This window comes from Onthophagus taurus, chromosome 1 (genome assembly GCF_036711975.1).
Source record: "Onthophagus taurus isolate NC chromosome 1, IU_Otau_3.0, whole genome shotgun sequence".
Classification (NCBI taxonomy): domain Eukaryota; kingdom Metazoa; phylum Arthropoda; class Insecta; order Coleoptera; family Scarabaeidae; genus Onthophagus; species Onthophagus taurus.
Genome location: NC_091966.1, coordinates 39077439 through 39098162, shown reverse-complemented (window position 1 = coordinate 39098162; position 20724 = coordinate 39077439). Strand labels below are relative to the sequence as shown.

General features: G+C 30.3%; 1 protein-coding gene across 9 annotated transcripts in view; it reads left to right on the top strand.

The window, feature by feature from the left end:
- The window catches only part of LOC111416327 (Na[+]/H[+] hydrogen exchanger 2), a 48664-nt gene that overhangs the window by 7190 nt on the left and 20750 nt on the right, over window positions 1-20724 (top strand). For all 9 annotated transcript variants that reach the window (XM_023048302.2, XM_023048300.2, XM_023048307.2 and 6 more), the window contains exons 2-4: window positions 11521-11787; window positions 12249-12708; window positions 18732-18949. In XM_023048302.2, the coding sequence (XP_022904070.1) occupies window positions 11521-11787; window positions 12249-12708; window positions 18732-18949 (945 nt within the window). The remainder of the gene's footprint in view (window positions 1-11520; window positions 11788-12248; window positions 12709-18731; window positions 18950-20724) is intronic.

Below are 20724 nucleotides of genomic sequence, written 5' to 3'. Positions count from 1 at the left end.
TGTATTTGGAATGAGTGCAGTTCGTTGCTTGTTAAACGCAAAAACGGCACGTGTCCGCCAATTTACTCATCGGACAGTTATTAATGCTTATTAGTACTTGAAATCCTTAAATTTATTATTTTGTGTTGGCGAGAAAATATTAAACTGACATCGGTGTTGTTGAATACATGGTTAAAGTTTTGATATGAACGGGTTTTGTACCAAAAATATCGACCAAACAACTATTTAAAATATACCAAAATGTTTTTTAGCTATTTTTATCTTTTCGGTGTATCTCGACGTGATTATCTAAATAATTTATTATATAGTGTTTGATAAAGCTGAATAAACTTTAGAAGCATATTAATTTTTAATATCACATGACTTTAAACGTAATAATAAAGTAAAGTATTTAGAAATAGCTAAAGTACGACTTTAATTTAATAATTTGTAAATTTCCATGTTAAAATAATAAAATAAAATGTTAAATGACAGGTTGAAGTCAAAATGACAACGTGAAATGCCAAAATGACAAGGTGTAAAGTTAAAATGATCAATGTACAGTGTCAAAATGATATTTGAAGTGTTAGATTGATAACTTAAAAATATAAGATGGTTAATGAGAAAGTTAAAATGATAGCTTTCATGTTAAAATGACGAATTGAAATAATAAAATGTCTAATTAAATGTCAAAATAATAAATTTACGACGTCAAAATGATACCAAAATGTCAGAATGATAAATTACAACTTTAAAATGATAAAGTTGGGTTAAAAATGATGATTTCAAATATCAAAATGATACCAAAATGACAAATTAAAAATGGTAAATCAGAAACTTAAAATGACTGCAGCTGTCAAAATAATAATGTATAGCGTCAAAATGATACCTAGTTGTCAGACTGACAAATTAAAACTTTAAAATGATAAAGGTGGGGTCAAAATGATAAATTTTAAATATCAAAATGATACTAAAATGCCAAAATGACAAATTAGAAGTCAAAATGATGACATTAAAATAATAAAAGATACCAAAATGCCAAGTTATGAAATTAAATATTTAAAATGACGATTTAAAAAGCTAAAATGTGAGCTTTAATGTTAAAATGATGAATTGAACAAATGAAGTGTCTATTAAGTGTCGAAATGATAAATTAGTAGTTAAACTTATAAATTTAAAATATCAAAATGACACCAATATGTCAGAATGTTAAATTAGAAATTCAAAATGATAAACTTGAAGTCAAAATGATGCCTTTAAAATACTACCTATCAAGATGCCAAAATGACAAATTAAAAATGTAAAATGGAAAAGTAAAAAGCTAAAATGACGTCAAATGTCAAAATAATAAATGTACAACGTCAAAATGGTAAAGTTGGGGACAAAATTATGAATTTCAAATATCAAAATGATACCAAAATGCCACAATGACAAATTAAAAATGGTAAAGCAGAAATTTAAACTGACGGCAGATGTTAAAATAATAAATGTACAACCTCAAAATGATATCAAGTTGTCAGAATGACAAATTAAAACTTTAAAATGATAAAGATATAAAAATGATACTAAAATTCCAAAATGACAAATTAGAAGTCAAAATGATGAAATTAAAATAACAAAATGATACCAAGATGCCAAGCTTTAAAATTAAATATTTAAAATGACGATTTAAAAAGCTAAAATGACGACAAATGTCAAAATAATAAAAGTACAACGTCAAATGACACAAAGATGTCAATTTGATAAATTAAAACTTCAAAATGGTAAAGTTGGGGACAAAATTATGAATTTGAAATATCAAAATGATACCAAAATGTCATTGTGGCATTTTGGTATCAAATTATAAATGGTAAAGCAGAAACTTAAAATGACGGAAAATGTCAAAATAATAAATGTACAACCTCAAAATGATACCAAATTGTCAGAATGACAAATTAAAACATTTAAAATGATGAAGGTGGGGTCAAAATGATAATTTTTAAATATAAAAATGATGCTAAAATGCCAAAATGACAGATTTGAAGTCAAAATGATGAAATTAAAATAACAAAATGATACCAAAATGCCAAAATGACAATTTAAAAATGGTAAAGCAGAAACTTTAAATGACGGCAGATGTCAAAATAATAAGTGTACAACCTCAAAATGATATTAAGTTGTCAGAATGACAAATTAAAACTTTAAAATGATAAAGGTAGGGTTAAAATGATAAATTTTAAATATAAAAATGATACCAAGATGCCAAGCTATAAAATTAAATATTTAAAATGACGATTTAAAAAGCTAAAATATGAGCTTTAATGTTAAAGTGATGAATTGAACAAATGGAATATCTGTTAAGTGTCCAAATGATAAATTAGTAGTCAAACTTTAAATTTAAAATGTCAAAATGATGCCAACTGGTCAGAATGTTAAATTAAAAATTCGAAATTATAAACTTGAAGCCAAATGATGACTTTAAAATACCAAATGATACCAAGATGCCAAAATGTCAAATTAAAAATGTAAAATGCATAGTAGAAAGCTAAAATGAGGATAAATGTTAAAAAATGACACCAAGATGTCAAATTAACAAATTAAAACTTCAGAATGATAAAGTTGAGGACAAAATTATGAATTTTGAATTATCAAAATGATACCAAAATGCCAAGTTAAAAATGGTAAAGCAGAAATTTAAAATGACGGCAGATGTCAAAATAATAAATGTACATCGTCAAAATGATATCAAGTTGTTGGAATGACAAATTAAAACCTTTAAAGTGATAAAGCTGGGATCAAAATGACAAATTTTAAATATCAAAATGATACTAAAATGATAAAATGCCAAATTAAAACTGGTACAGCAGAAACTGACAATGACTTAAAATGACGATGAAAGTGAATGTTCTTCTTTTTCTTCCTTTTTTAATAGTACAATTTTTGTTTTTATGCCTCCTCCAACCGTGACGTCCAACTTTTATATCATCTTTTATATGCTTTTCAATTGGTTCTTTTGACGTCTGGTTTTTCTTGCATGATCTTTTGACCAATTTTTCTCAAAACATCCCATAGTCTCTTTGATTTTACGGTCCGTGTATTTGTTGCTGGCCCATCCTGCCAATCCTCTTTTATTCTTATTCTGCAGAAGGAAAGGTGTTATTTCTATCTGGTATCCTTTCAGATTCGATTCAATCATCTTTTCCAGCTAACTATCTTACTAGATGGAATCGTAAGCCTTTTTGAAAGTAAATTGTAGTTGCTTATACTCTTTGGGAGTACGCCTTCTTCTTCAACTTCTTACAGTAGCTCCAGCAGAATCATTCTGTAATTAGTTTCATTTCATTGCTTCATTGTGAGTGCAATTGAGAATGATGTGTAAGTACTGCTAATAATCTTTTCCATGGTCATTGCTAGTAGTTTTAGATCGTCTGCTGGAATATGGTTTAGCACCATGCAGACTTTCTATTGAATATTTTCATTTAATTAATATGCCAAAACTTCTGCGTTTTTATGCCATACCAGACTTTTGAATGACGTTTTCCAAAAATATTTTTTAGCACATTCTAAACTGACTTCTGTACCTAATTATTAGTTTCCTCTCATCCATAACTCCAGCTTATTTTCTTTGTTAACCGAAATTAAACAAGTCATTCTTTGAAAAACATTGCACAACTTTTATCAATTATAACGGCCACTCCAACTCTATGTAACATACAAGATTTCAATTATAAAGTGTAATTTCGCTTCAACATCAATTTTAAATTGTGTATATTCATGGTTATGAAACAGAAAATTCACTCTGAGGGTATTGTAATACCTTGTAACCGAGCTGAATGCAATGTCAAGTACTTTTTCTCTATTTTTGTAACAAAGGTTGGTTCAGTTCAAAATTTCCATATTAACTAAGTTATCAAATTTCACGTTAACTTAACCGCACATTAACGTATCGTATGTTAAGCCTATCTAAAACCGAGGATGCTTTAACGTCATAATAAACCTCAATTAACTTGATAAACGATTACGAAACTAGAGCTAAAAGTTCGGTTATTCCATAAAGTTCCACAAATTTATTTTGGTTCTATTTTTTGCGTTAAAATACTTACAATAATCAGATTATTTTTTAACATAAATAAAGTTATTTCATTTTTTTTTTCGAACTTAACCTTCTGTAGATCTCGCAATGGCACGAGAGAGATAGAAAAATAAAGTCGGCACCCTCGTGTGGGTCAATCGATATTTTCCCTGACCCCGCGTTGCTGCAATACGCCGAGAATGGCCAAGTTTGGGGTAGACACGTGTTGTGTTTCTGGCCAGATTCATAGGCTTAGAAATGCAACAAAACTTATATTTCATTTTAAGTTCACCTTTCTTCCAACTTGTATCATTGTGGCTAATAACTTGCATAACTATTTGCCAACATCGATTTATTTGTCGTTCGTTGGGCGCATTGAAAAGGGACTAATTTGTAAATGTTGGGACTTTGAGTTCGATACGACCGGCTTATTCGTAATTGAAACGACCCCCACACTCTCTTTTGTATGCATATGCAATGTTAACCAATGGTAAATGAGCCTCTCCAACCCCGTTCCATTTAAGCTTTCAAGCGTGACGTAAAATGAGAATAAACCTTTCAAGTTTTTATATAAATTTATTTTATTATTAATTTATTATTAAAATAAATATAACTTCTTATCTTGCAAAATTCAATTTATTTTAACGGAACCGGTTTCGACTAGTTTTACTTAGACATCTTCAGCCGAATCTACAATTATATTTTAATTACAATTTAATAATTAAAAATTAAAATTCTTATAGAACTTACGGCCAATAAAATAAAATCAACATCACAAAGAGCAGACATATAAAAAACATATTAAAAATATGAAATTACACTTTAAAATACAATATATAAATAATTAAACTGTAAAAAGACAAAAACTACACAAGTTCCTACACAAACGATATAGGAGTATAAAATAACATTAAAATGGATGACCTTTAAAACTTGTATGAAACACACATGCCAAGATAGAAACAGGTAAACGAAATGAAAAAGCGGCGATTTCGAAAAATAAAATCAAATATTTCTTAGACATTGAAAAAGCGGTGTAAACTTCATATCCATGAAGTGGAAGAAGTGATGTTGATTTTATTTTATTGACCGTAACTTCTATAAGAATTTTAAATTTTAATTAAAATATAATTATAGATTCGGCTGAAGATGACGAGTCGAAACCGGTTCCGTTAAAATAAATTGAATTTTGCAAGATAAGAAGTTATATTTATTTGTTTATTATTTTAATATTTAAACGAAACTTGCAACATGGATATCAACAGTTATAATTAAAACTAGAACTAACACTAGACCTAGAACTAGAAAGTTTCGGGAATGTTTCTAGGTCTAGTGTTAGTTCTAGTTTTAGTCCAATAGTTTTACTTGAATTTTTGCATATTTGAGCTAAGTGGAGGTTTTGACCAATTTAATCTAGTGTGCTTGATTTTTCTTTTCTTTTGTTTTTCTGGAAAATTTAGCAGATTTAGAGGTTGAGCAGAATTTCTGAACTACTTAGTTAAAGCTGTATCGTATTCCACATCATTTATATCATCGAACTGATCGTGAGAAAAAAATAATTTTTGTTATTTTGTATCTCTCTAGTAGTGGTGGAACGGATTTCCGGCAACTATCCGGATATTAAAAACCTATTACTTAGTAGAACTAAAATTAGAACTAAAACTAGAACTAACACTAGAAACTTTCGGGTTTTGCCCTGCGTCTTTTAAGAAAAAGTTTGACGTTTCGGATGCCATGTTGCAATCTTCTTCAGAAACTGGTTCGAAATGAGTCACAAACCTTTCCTTAAAAGACGCACGGCGAAACCCGAAAGTTTCTAGTGTTAGTTCTAGTTTTAATTTTAATTTTAGTTTAATTAACATCGGCCGTGAAAGCCTTCGTACTTATGCTATTACTTAGTACTCCACCATTCACAGGAATTAGTATCTCTTTTAGGTTTGGACACTGCAGATAATAATCAAGTTCAACCCCAGTAGACCTTTTTTCATTGAATACAACTTTATTTATATCAGGTTTGTCATTAGCAACCTCATTCTAAGAATCCCAATACGATATACAAAATGTCTTGTTGCAGTTTCGTCTAGTTTTCTTCTCTTCGATTATTGATTCAAGTATTCTCTTTTTAGTGCAAAAAGCCGTTTTGAAAAATCAATTACAGTTCTTGAGAAACAAATTTTTGAAATGAACGTCAATTTTTTCGAATTTTGCAATTTTCGCCGATTAAGTTTTAAAAATTCGTATAAAATCCAGTTCTTGGAATATGAGTATGAAAATTTCTCATAGTGTTAATAAAAGTGTCCTCTTTCCAATAAACCAACCCATTTTGAAAAATAACTTTTAGTTTTTGAGAAAACAATATTTGAAGTTTTGATAAAATTTACGATGTTGCAATTTTTATCGATAATTTTCAAAATTCGATATAAAATTAATTTTTTGATGGATCCTTGTGGAAATATCACCAATTATCAATTAAAGTATCCTATTTTTAATGCAAAAAGCCGTTTTGAAAAATCAACTTCAGTTCTTGAGAAATAAATTTTTGAAATAATCAACAATTTTTTCGAATTTTGTAATTTTTTGCCGATTAATGTTTTAAAAATTCGTATAAAATCCAGTTCTTGGGATATGAGCATGAAACTTTTCCAAAGTATTAATAAAAGTGTCTTCTTTCCAATGAACCAACCCGTTTTGAAAAATAAGTTTTAGTTTTTGAGAAAACAATATTTGAAGTTTTGATAAAATTTTCGATGTTGCAATTTTCATCGATAACTTTCAAAATTCGCTATAAAATTAATTTCCTGAAGGATCCTTGTGAAAATATCATCAATTATCAATTAAAGTATCCTCTTTTTAATGCAAAAAGCCGTTTTGAAAAATCAACTTCAGTTCTTGAGAAATAAATTTTTGAAATAATCAACAATTATTTCGAATTTTGTAATTTTTTGCCGATTAAAGTTTTAAAAATTCGTATAAAATCCAGTTCTTGGAATATGAGCATGAAAGTTTTCCAAAGTGTTAATAAAAGTGACTTCTTTCCAATGAACCAACCGGTTTTGAAAAATAGCTTTTAGTTTTTGAGAAAACGATATTTGAAGTTTAGATAAAATTTTCGATGTTGCAATTTTCATCGATAATTTTCAAAATTTGCTATAAAATTAATTTCTGGAAGGATCCCTGTGGAAATATCACCAATTATTAATAAAAGTGTCCTCTTTTTAATGCAACAAGCCGTTTTGAAAAATTAATTACCGTTCTTGAGAAACAAATTTTTGAAATGATCGACAATTTTTTCGAATTTTGCAATTTTCGCCGATTAAGTTTTAAAAATTCGTATAAAATCCAGTTCTTGGAATATGAGTATGAAAATTTCTCATAGTGTTAATAAAAGTGTCGTCTTTCCAATAAACCAACCCATTTTGAAAAATAACTTTTAGTTTTTGAGAAAACAATATTTGAAGTTTTGATAAAATTTACGATGTTGCAATTTTTATCGATAATTTTCAAAATTCGATATAAAATTAATTTTTTGATGGATCCTTGTGGAAATATCACCAATTATCAATTAAAGTATCCTATTTTTAATGCAAAAAGCCGTTTTGAAAAATCAACTTCAGTTCTTGAGAAATAAATTTTTGAAATAATCAACAATTTTTTCGAATTTTGTAATTTTTTGCCGATTAATGTTTTAAAAATTCGTATAAAATCCAGTTCTTGGGATATGAGCATGAAAGTTTTCCAAAGTATTAATAAAAGTGTCTTCTTTCCAATGAACCAACCCGTTTTGAAAAATAAGTTTTAGTTTTTGAGAAAACAATATTTGAAGTTTTGATAAAATTTTCGATGTTGCAATTTTCATCGATAACTTTCAAAATTCGCTATAAAATTAATTTCCTGAAGGATCCTTGTGAAAATATCACCAATTATCAATTAAAGTATCCTCTTTTTAATGCAAAAAGCCGTTTTGAAAAATCAACTTCAGTTCTTGAGAAATAAATTTTTGAAATAATCAACAATTATTTCGAATTTTGTAATTTTTTGCCGATTAAAGTTTTAAAAATTCGTATAAAATCCAGTTCTTGGAATATGAGCATGAAAGTTTTCCAAAGTGTTAATAAAAGTGTCTTCTTTCCAATGAACCAACCGGTTTTGAAAAATAGCTTTTAGTTTTTGAGAAAACGATATTTGAAGTTTAGATAAAATTTTCGATGTTGCAATTTTCATCGATAATTTTCAAAATTTGCTATAAAATTAATTTCTGGAAGGATCCCTGTGGAAATATCACCAATTATTAATAAAAGTGTCCTCTTTTTAATGCAACAAGCCGTTTTGAAAAATTAATTACCGTTCTTGAGAAACAAATTTTTGAAATGATCGACAATTTTTTCGAATTTTGCAATTTTCGCCGATTAAGTTTTAAAAATTCGTATAAAATCCAGTTCTTGGAATATGAGTATGAAAATTTCTCATAGTGTTAATAAAAGTGTCCTCTTTCCAATAAACCAACCCATTTTGAAAAATAACGTTTAGTTTTTGAGAAAACGATATTTGAAGTTTTGATAAAATTTACGATGTTGCAATTTTTATCGATAATTTTCAAAATTCGATATAAAATTAATTTTTTGATGGATCCTTGTGGAAATATCACCAATTATTAATTAAAGTGTCCTCTTTTTAATGCAACAAGCCGTTTTGAAAAATCAATTACAGTTCTTGAGAAACAAATTTTTGAAATGATCGACAATTTTTTCGAATTTTGCAATTTTCGCCGATTAAGTTTTAAAAATTCGTATAAAATCCAGTTCTTGGAATATGAGTATGAAAATTTCTCATAGTGTTAATAAAAGTGTCCTCTTTCTAATAAACCAACCCATTTTGAAAAATAACGTTTAGTTTTTGAGAAAACAATATTTGAAGTTTTGATAAAATTTACGATGTTGCAATTTTTATCGATAATTTTCAAAATTCGATATAAAATTAATTTTTTGATGGATCCTTGTGGAAATATCACCAATTATTAATTAAAGTGCCCTCTTTTTAATGCAACAAGCCGTTTTGAAAAATCAATTACAGTTCTTGAGAAACAAATTTTTGAAATGATCGACAATTTTTTCGAATTTTGCAATTTTCGCCGATTAAGTTTTAAAAATTCGTATAAAATCCAGTTCTTGGAATATGAGTATGAAAATTTCTCATAGTGTTAATAAAAGTGTCCTCTTTCTAATAAACCAACCCATTTTGAAAAATAACGTTTAGTTTTTGAGAAAACAATATTTGAAGTTTTGATAAAATTTACGATGTTGCAATTTTTATCGATAATTTTCAAAATTCGATATAAAATTAATTTTTTGATGGATCCTTGTGGAAATATCACCAATTATTAATTAAAGTGTCCTCTTTTTAATGCAACAAACCGTTTTGAAAAATCAATTACAGTTCTTGAGAAACAAATTTTTGAAATGATCGACAATTTTTTCGAATTTTGCAATTTTCGCCGATTAAGTTTTAAAAATTCGTATAAAATCCAGTTCTTGGAATATGAGTATGAAAATTTCTCATAGTGTTAATAAAAGTGTCCTCTTTCCAATAAACCAACCCATTTTGAAAAATAACGTTTAGTTTTTGAGAAAACAATATTTGAAGTTTTGATAAAATTTACGATGTTGCAATTTTCATCGATAATTTTCAAAATTCGATATAAAATTAATTTTTTGATGGATCCTTATGGAAATATCACCAATTATCAATTAAAGTATCCTCTTTTTAATGCAAAAAGCCGTTTTGAAAAATCAACTTCAGTTCTTGAGAAATAAATTTTTGAAATAATCAACAATTTTTTCGAATTTTGTAATTTTTTGCCGATTAAAGTTTTAAAAATTCGTATAAAATCCAGTTCTTGGAATATGAGCATGAAAGTTTTCCAAAGTGTTAATAAAAGTGTCTTCTTTCCAATGAAACAACCGGTTTTGAAAAATAGCTTTTAGTTTTTGAGAAAACGATATAAGACATTTTTATTCAAGACATCGCAATAATGTGGCAATATAGGGTATCACTTCAAAAATGATAGCCCGATAACCGCAAAATCAGTATCCGTTTCACCACTACTCTCTAGAAACAAGACTTTCTTAAATTTTGCAAATTTCTGGTTGAGCAGAATTTCTGATCAAATCAGCTTGACTTGCATCGTAATCTTCATCAGTTTAAAAGAGCAAATATGGACAAAGAAATCTTTTGCCATTTCTTATTTCCTTTGAAACCCAATTTTCCTTGAATTTTACCAAATTTCGAATTGTACACAATTTCTGATTACTTTAATTTAAATTGCATTGTGTTCCTCATCGTTTATATCATACAATAGAGAAAAAAAATATTTTATCGTGTTGTAGTTCTGTAGAAACAGCTTTTTCTTAAATCTTTGCAAATTTCGGGTTGAGTAAAATTTCTAATCAATTTAGTTTGACTTGCATTTTATTAGACAGCCCGTACTTCCAACCTAAGTCAAGATAAGTTAGAGACAGAATTAAACATAATATAGCTTACAATAATAACTTTCCTCAAGATAAAATAGAGAAATTTGTTAATGTGTGACTAAAGAAATTTAACCTCACTAACAAAACTACATTAATACCAGAAAAAACCGAAGGCTAAAACATTTAGATCCATACTATACCAGGGTGAAATCAATAAAGAAATAGGAAAGATATTTAAAAAATATAACATGCAACTTTCATGCAAGAAGAATTACACTTTAGGTAAATTAGTAATAAATAACAAAGACAGAACTATCAAACTAGAAGATAATGGTGTATACAAACTACAATGAGGAACATGCATGGCAACATACATAGGACAGACTGGCAGAAAATTAGGTCAGAAAATTTATGAACACACAACCAAACAAAATTTAAACTTCGGTAAACATCCGACGTTCAACATGAGCAGAATTTCTGATCAACTTTCTTAGATCTATATCGTATCGTATTTTCTCTAAAAACAGGTTTTTTGTTATATCTTTGCAAATTTCAGGTTGATTAGCATTTCTGATCAATTTAGTTTGATTTACATCATCGTAAAACAACAAATATAGACAAAAAAATCTTTGGCATTCTTGATTTCGTTTGAAAATCAGTTTTCCTTGAATTCTAGCAAAATTTCGAAATGATCAGAATTTCTGACAAATTTAATTTAAAACGCATCGCATTCCTGATCATCTATAGATAAAAATACACAAAGAAAATTATTTCTGCCACCGTTTATTTCTCTGGAAATGTGGTTTTCTTGTAATTCAAATCGATTTATGGTTTAGCAGAATTTTTCATCAACTTAGCTTCAAGTGCATCGTATGCCTCATCGTCTATAGCTACAAATAGAGCAAGAGAATTATTATTCTAACGTTGAATAAGAATTAAAACTAGAACTAGAAACATTCGGGTTTAGCATTAATATATGATACACATATATTTATTATTTATTGTTCTTTTTTTTGATTTCAGGTTTTCATATGGCACCGAGATTAAACGAAATTTTTCCTGAATCATGTTTATTAATCGTCGTGGGAGTAGTAATTGGGGTTGTTTTGGTACATCTAACCGATTCAGTGCATATGTCACCATTAACCCCGGAAACATTCTTCTTCTACATGTTACCACCGATAATCTTAGACGCCGGATACTTCATGCCCAATAGATTATTCTTTGATCATTTAGGGACGATCTTATTGTTTGCTGTAATTGGAACCATCTTCAATACATTAACAATCGGTAAGGTTAGAATTTTTCTTTTTTCAAAAATTTGTAACTCAAGATTAAGAAAGTTTTGAGACATTTTGAAAGAACAATTCGATCGGGTTAAAATTGACTAATACCGGATCAATTTGGAAACGAGGTTAGACACCTTCGAGTGAGATGAAACGATCGAGACTTTAAACGGTGTGTTTCAGAGACGCCCTTTCCACGAAATACTCTTTTAAATATAGGCTTTCGGTGTGAGACGAACCTCGCGTTCTATAATTAAAATGCACACATCCGAGCCCATTTCGACCAGTTCGAACCGCTTTCGATTGCGAGTTTCGAACCGAAGAAAACATGTGTACCGCACGATTTCAAGAAACTACGCATCTTCGTTAATGAATAACGATCAAACCTAAAGTCTCACGTTAATTTATTCCAATTCGAGATAATTACCCCAAGCATTCTCATTTCGAATAATCGTTTTGTTTTAGGCACGTCACTTTGGGCTGTTGGTTGTACAGGACTTTACGCCACCACACACGAAATAACTCTTTTAGATATGTTACTCTTCAGTTCGTTGATATCGGCAGTCGATCCAGTTGCTGTATTAGCCGTATTTGAGGAGATTCAAGTAAACGAAATTTTGTATATAGTCGTTTTTGGGGAATCTCTTTTAAACGATGCGGTTACCGTTGTACTTTACCATATGTTTGAGAGTTATAGCGAGATGGGGCTTAAAAATATTTTATATACAGACCTTTTGGCTGGATTTGCCAACTTTTTTGTTGTTGCATTCGGCGGTACCGTTATCGGTATTATTTGGGGATTTGCTACCGGGTTTGTAACACGATTCACCAATGAAGTACGTGTTATCGAACCAATTTTTATATTCGTTATGGCATATTTGGCCTATTTGAACGCTGAAATATTTCACATGTCTGGAATATTAGCGTAAGTATTTATTTATAATAAAATTACATAAAAAAAGCATTAATTTTCCATAACATTCAAAATTAAGCGTACTATTTCAATTAATATTTTGGCATTAATATTGTGATTTTCTTAATCTTTACGAAAAATCGTTTAATTTGAATCCAAACACGACTTATTTTGATACAAAACTTTTCGAGATATTTTAATTTTTATTTTTTATAAAAACCAAGATGGCCGAAAACAAATGATTCGTAAATATTGCGGTAGATAATTAAAAATCGTATAAAATGAGTCCAAACTCGATATATCTAAGTGTTATAATAACCAAGATATCCTTGTTTTTATAAAATCAAAATGGCCGAAAACAAAACACTAAAAATTGTGCCATCTATGTTTTTAATAATGAATTATATGATGGATATAGGGTGTGATACATTAAATTAGGTTAAAATTTTCTGATTTCTTTGAAAATCTTATTCTTTATGACGGTTTTGAAAAGTTTAATTCCATAAAACGTAATCACTATAAGTTTGAATTTAAAATTTGTTTTAAATTTGTACGGTATTACTCGATAAATGCCAAATTCCGGTTATAAATGTAAATGGTAGTGCACTAAACATTGACTTGCATCCACTTTATCGATTGGTTGGCATTAAAATAGAACTGAATTAGTCATAAACACGCCATGGTTAAGTAAAAAAAGTAAAACACCTGTTTCCATATTGCTAAATTATTTCAAAAAGGATTTGCAATAAATTGCTCAAATTTTGGGCAAGATCAATCATTCACTTATTTGTTAATTGATTGTACTTGATCAAGTTTCTCAACTAATACTAATTGAGTCTCCTTCCATATCTTCGGGAAGTTGCCAATCCTTAAGCTATCATTAAAAATATGCAGGAAGGCCTCCGGGTCCGCTTCAATGCGATCTAAGTATCTCGTTGGTGATGTTATCTGTCCGAAGAGCTTTTCTGGCCTTCAGATGATCAAGCCTTCTTGATGAAGGAATCGTCCTGCTCCTCTATCCGTAATGGTGGATTTCTTCCATTGAGCTCTGCCAAGACTGTGGGGAGTCCTGACTAATTGGGGTTTCATGAACCTTATAGGAACAGTGAAAGTTGGCTTCTTTTATTTCAGACATAAACCTTACAATTGATTAAAAATCATCGCAGCATCAAGAATAAGATTATCATTATGATTCGTTGAATCTTCTTATTGCATTTGTTGTTATTATTGTTTTTTTTTATGAGCATTATTTACCAATTCGTATTCCAATTCGCGTGATACTTTAGTACAAAGAATTGTGAGTTTGAGAACTTACTGTGTTTATTTTCATACGAAATCTAAACCAAGCAGTTCTCGCAGAATAGCTCTCTAAACGCAATGTCATAAAGTATTCATTTACAAGTTCAATGAACAAAGGCCACACTCATAAAATTTCTTATAACAAATAGCAAAAAATAGGTTGTTAATTAATACAGCCACAACAACATTAAGAGTTATTGAGCTTTTTGATCTGGTAACTTAAACTTACCTTGAGATTCAGGACGTTCAATTGATTATGACATTGCCTGATAATCATCTAGTGTACTATTTTTGCTACACAGACGATGTGTCTTTTGAGGTGTTTTTGGTACTTCTAAATATTTTTACTTATTGCACATTAATACCTGTACTTTTCAAGAACATCTGCGTATTGTTATTATAATAAGTAGCTTTTGCACACTTGATCCTGGATGATTGTAACAAATCTATCTGTCTCTTTAAAGGTGTTTCTGCTGCTTTAGCATCTATATTGTTATTATTACCAAAAATTTTATATGAAGCAGCATTTTCCATCATGTTTTAAGATGTAATGACATGGATATTTGGTCATATTGCACGATTCTACAAGATGATGATAAAGATACCAACTTTATCCAACGTTTGCACTTTCTGTTCCTGGTTCTTAAACAAAGTCTTACCATTTCAAAGTTGTACATAAGAACCTAGAGCAAGAAATTGTGCCATCTTACACTTAAAGTGTAAACTGTGTTGTGTCTATTTCTTCTTTACTTAATTTTTAAACCATTGCTGTTTCTCTGTGTGGAAGGACTGCTAGGTTGCTATGTTGATTAGAAAATAGTTTGTGATTGTCTAAATACCACAGGTGATTTATATGTTGGTGTTGACTCCTGTATGTGAACCTTTTGCTGCGAAAAAGTGAGATCTTGCACAAAATACAGTACACCAATAGTTTGGTTTTTGATTCTTTTTGATTATTTTTGCTGAATTTTGTATTTTAGCAAGAGTTATAGTTGTATAGAAGAAAACTAAGTCCTTCTCATAGTTTTAGACAAGTTTTTGTCCGATTTTGTAATAGCATTTGTAAACCCAGACCAACCCCGCCTTAGTGTCTCTTTTTTAGAAGACGTCGATAATTATTATCATATTTTGTAGCATTAAATTTATGGTCAGATGATACTCAGCAGGTTATGACTAAGCAGCATCTAATCTCTAACCTTGTACCACACTTCTCATGGAAGGATCTCTTTATGAATTAGTGAAGCTATCTTACTTTACACAGTACATTTAAATCGTTAAAAATACTTAAGACAAAAGAAAAATATTGGATTTTCATTACATCGACATTCATGAACTTTACACATTCTGTTTTCTTTTTTCTTTCCAGTCTCTGTTCGGTGTTTTTTTCTGTTATCAACCCATTTTCTCTTTTATCTAATGTATTTTTTTCTTTCCAGTCTCTGTTCAACCTCCTTTCTGTCTTTCCAATATCTATTCATCAACTTTCTTCTATTACCAGCCTCTTTTCTGCACTATGCTCTTCTGTCTAATCCCTTTGTTGCTTTGAGAGCCTCTGCTTAGTCTCTTTATCTTATTACCGGTATCTTTTCTAATTTTTTCTCTTCTATTTAATCTTTCTTATATTTCAACCTTATTTAACTCTAAGTAGCCTTTGCCCAGTCACTCTTCCTCTTTCCAAAGACATATCACTATGTTTATTGTCTCTTTTTGCTGTTACCAGCCTCCTTCTTGCCTTTTGCCACTTTTCTTTGTCTCATTCTTGTATCACCAATATATTTCTAATACTCCTCTTCACTGTTAACTCCCTTTCTGGTTCACCATTATACGGTATTATAGATAAAAGATTTTTTGGTAAAGCATGTATTGTTTCGAACTCGGTATTTGTACAACTCCTCCTCTTTCCATTTTACGTATCTCGTCCTCCATCTTATACTTAAAGTGTGAATTGCGTTGTGTCTATTTCTTCTTAACTTAATTTTAAACCATTGCTGTTTCTCTGTGTGCGAGGACTGTCAGATTGCTATCCCGATTAGGATACAGTTTGTGATTGTCTAAATACCACAGGTGATTTATATGTTGGTGTTGACTCCTGTATGTGAACCTTTTGCAGCAAAAAGTGAGTTCTTGCACAAAATAGAGTACACCAATAGTTTCGTTTTTGATTCTTTTTGCTGAATTTAGTATTTTTAGTCAGAGTTATAGTTGTATAGAAGAAAACGAAGTCCTTCTCATCATTTTAGACAAATTTTTGTGCGATTTTGTAATAGCATTTGCAAACCTAGACCAACCCCGCCTTGGTGTCTCTTTTTTAGACGAGGCGCGACGGCGTCAATTATTATCATATCTTGTAGCATTAAATTTATGATCAGATGATACTCAGCAATACTAACAGGTTATGACTTAACAACTCTATAATTTAACCTTATATCAATCTTCATAAAAGGAGCTTTTTTGAATTAATGAAGGCAGCTTACTCTAAAGAGCACTTTTAAATCATTAAAACTACTTGAGATAACAACAAGATACTAGATACTATTTTCATTACATCAACATTCGTGAAGTTTACACATTATGTTTCTGCTTTTTTTTCTTTCCAGTCTCTGTTTAGTCTTTTTCTTCGGTTACCAACCCACTTCTTATCATTTGAGTCTTTCTTTAGACTTTATCTTCTATTGCCAACCTCTTTCCAATTCTCCTCTTTCTAGTCCCCCTCTTAGCTATCTGATATTTTTTCTCTTTCCAGTCTCTCTTCAACCTCCTTTCTGTCTCCCCAATGTCTATTCAGCAACATTTTTCTATTACCAGCCTCTTTCCTGAACTACGCTCTTCTGTCTAATCCCTTTGTTATTTTGACAGCCTCTGCTTAGTCTCTTTATCTTATTACCGGTATCTTTTTTAATCTTTCTTACATTTCAACCTTATTTAACTCTAAATCGCCTTTGCCCAGTCACTCTTCCTCTTTCCAAAGACATATCATTATCTTTATTGTCTCTTTCTGCTGTTACCAGTCTCTTTCTTGCCTTTCGCCACTTTTCTTGGTCTCATTCTTGTATTACCAATATATTTCTAGTACTCCTCCTCACTGTTAAGTCCCTTTCTGGCTTATACTATCTCTCTTCAATTTATTTCCTGTGCCCTCCTTCCTATCTAATATTGCTTTCTGTCAGGTTCTGCCCTGCACTCCTCTTTCTGCCTAGTTCCTTTGGGGCCTTTATAGTGTCTGTTCAGTGTCGGCCCGCCCTCCTTTCCTCAGTCTCTTTCTCCTGTTGCCAGCCCCCTTCTTGTTATTTGACGCTTTCTTCAGATTCTTTCTTCTATTATCAAGCTCTTTCTAATACTCCTCTTCTCTGGTTAGTCGTCTTCTTACCTTTACTGCTTCTTTTCAGCTTACTTCCAGTCCTTCTATTCTCTATTTAATGCCAATCTCTATCGAGTATAATTCTCCTATTATCAGTAAATTTTTTGTACTCGTCTTCTCTGTCTAATTCCTTTGCGGTTTTTACAGTGTCTGTTCAATTGCTATTCAGTCTTGTTGCCTCGGCCCAGTTAGCTTTTCCTTTTTCCAATTTCTGTTCAGTACCTGTCCAGATTGTCACTCTACTATCTTGCTATTCCTTTTCTTGCATTTACAGCATCTCTTTATTCGCTCATGATTTTAGACGCAATTGAGAGAATTGCGAAGATTATGCATTATCTATGTAACTTCGAAATTTATTGTTCACACCAGTCTGCATCGTAAAGTTTTGCTTTAGACTAAATATTTTAGAGATCTCTATCTTTTTCGAAAGATAGAGTTTGTAATATTATTTTTGGGAACTAAGATATTATTTTTAAACCTCCTTTTTGTGAGAAAGAATTAAGTGTATCTACGATGTATCATAACCGGTGGATTAAGTTTGATTATTAACTTTCAGTTTGTTATGGTCTATCTTAAAATAGAAAGATTAATTCCCGTAAACAAACAAAAATGTGTAATTTTTAATTTTTCAACAACCTTAAACTGTCAACAAAAAAGTTTAAAAGTCATTCTAACATTATTTTTAGATCTTATGATGTTATTTTTATAACAAGTTTGTTAGTCAAAACCTAATTTATTTGTTATTTATTTGACTTTTCAGATAATGCGAAAACCTTTACTTAGAAAATAATTCGGCGAATCCAAATTTTTTATATTTAAAAAAAAACTGTTTATCTATATGAATTTAACCTTAGTACTAGATTTGTTTGTTTTTCACTAGAACTGTTAAATTTACTCTCAATTTCGTAAATGTCGAAAAACGTCGAGACGTCGGTTTCGGGATTATAACGAAATTGTTGGAAGGTATCCAACCGATAGAGACCTACTCGGACCTCAAACGAATTGCAAATTAAATGCCTGGCGAGTGAGGCCTAAATTCTTTGGGATCTTGAGATATCTCCTCAAATTAATGAAATTGTTGCGTAGTACAACCGGAAACGTTTATAAAAAAACGAAAACGAAATATTTTTTTGTTTGAGGGTAAGACGCAAAAAAGGAAAATAAATAATAATAGAACAGGAAATATTTATAGAAACAACACATTCATGCCGAGTTTTTTTTTTTGATGTACGATCAAAAACATTGCCAAAATAAAATTGAAAAAGTCCGTGCCAAAATATTACTTCCAGGAAATGTTTAATAGTTTTTAAAGATAATAAACTGACCACCTGTTATCGTTTTAATTTTTACTTAAACTTAAGTTTATCATAAATTTTAGGATTACGTTCTGTGGTATTACAATGAAAAATTACGTCGAAGCAAATATTTCGCATAAATCGCACACTACAATAAAGTATGCAATGAAAATGTTAAGCAGTTCATCTGAGACTATTATCTTTATGTTTTTGGGCGTAGCTACTGTAAATAAAGAGCACGACTGGAACACTTGGTTTGTCATATTGACAATTATATTTTGTTCGATTTATAGAACTTTAGGTAAAAAGTTATTTCTTTTTAACTTGTGCGACGGTAACAAGAAACTTTTACGTTTGTTTTTCCACCCACTTTGCAAGCCGATATCTTTGTTGTCTTTAGAGATAGCGAAATATTAAATACACCACTTTTTTGTTGGTTTTGTCTTGTCAGTATCATCAAAGATAGCTGGTCAACTATCAAAAAGCTGGAATGATAAATAAGCTTACACATAGAATCGGTATATTGATCTTTCCTAATAAAACTCTTTTATTTGGTTGGAACAAAAAGCTAAAGCAGTATCATTTATATAAGAAATTTTCCCCTCTATGCAGTGGTATATAACTTTAGTAGATAGCATGGTTGCGCAAGCATAATGTTAATGATAGTTATGATGCTCTAATCATTTAGATACGGTTTTTGGGGGGAAATTGTTCATGTAACCATGCCGTCTATTAAATGTATACAGGTAATTCAAATTCGACCCCCACCATTGGGATCTCAGAAACCATAAGAGATACAGAAATGGTTAAATGGGGGCAAAGTTGCGTATCTTAGAGCTCATTATTTTTCAACAAAGTTTTTGGATTTAGTCGTTTTAGTTTTTAAAATATGGCCGAAAAACAAAACAATGACTTTTTCGTTTTTTGCCTATAACTCCTTTATTTTTCGTTTTTTCATGAATCTGAAAAAACATTCTTAAGGCAACTTTTTTATGAAAAATGTCATGACACAATTAGAAATTTTCTCCGACGTTTGGTTTTCGTGAAACTATCATCAGGTACAATCAGGCACAATGTATGAATGGTAATCTGGGCAACTGTCTTGCTGAAAGTACATTGACCGTATAAAATTTAAGAGTAATTGGATTTACATCACTCCAATAACGACAATGCTGGGAAGAAACAATGGGCACATTGAGCCGGTGTCAACTGTTGAGTTGCTATATTAGCAGTCGCGGCTGAACGATAACGCTAAGTAAGCGCTGTTATGCAGCAGTTTAGTAAATATCTCAGCATAAGTAATCTGCGCTTAATTTGTCAGCGGTTGTGAAATTCTAGGTTAGGATTAACATTTTTTGTTTCTCCCCTTTAATTTTAAAAACTGACAAAACTGTATAAAAATGAATATTGTTAATGCAGAAACGCATCATCCACTACATCTTGTAATAGCACAAAATTTTCAAATATATTATTGTTAGCCATAGTTTTAGGTTATGCAGAACCGCTAATTCTCAATTGCTTGTTCAGCCGATTTCGTTCCGCTGTATTAAAGCTCATACAACTAGCTGACTGATTTGATTCAACTGTTGACACCTGCTGAACGTACCCAATGTCATTTGTTGAAAAGGTGCTTTCATCCGAAAATACAATAAATTTATGAAAATTACGGTTATTTAATATTTCATTACCAATCTCAAGACGGAAATCCAAAAGTTTGGAATTATAGCCGGCATGCAAAGCTGTCTAAATCGTGGTCTAAATAATTTAATTTTATTTTCTTTGTAAATTCTGAAGAGGTGCGATTCACTAATTTCAGTTTGTAACGCTCTTCTTCGAAGTGATAATTTTGGAGTTTCTTGAACAGAATTTAATGCTATTAGAGAAGCAGCGTCTTCCTTATTTAGTCTCTTTGTCTGCTTCTTAATGGTTAATATAGAACCCGTTTCCAAAAATTTTTTTATAAGTTTGCGAGCCCCAACACGAGATATTCTTGTATCCGAATAGTTTTGCTGGAATTTTTGTATAACTACACGAAAACATGATTCACGAGTACCATAGCACTGTACTAAATAAATT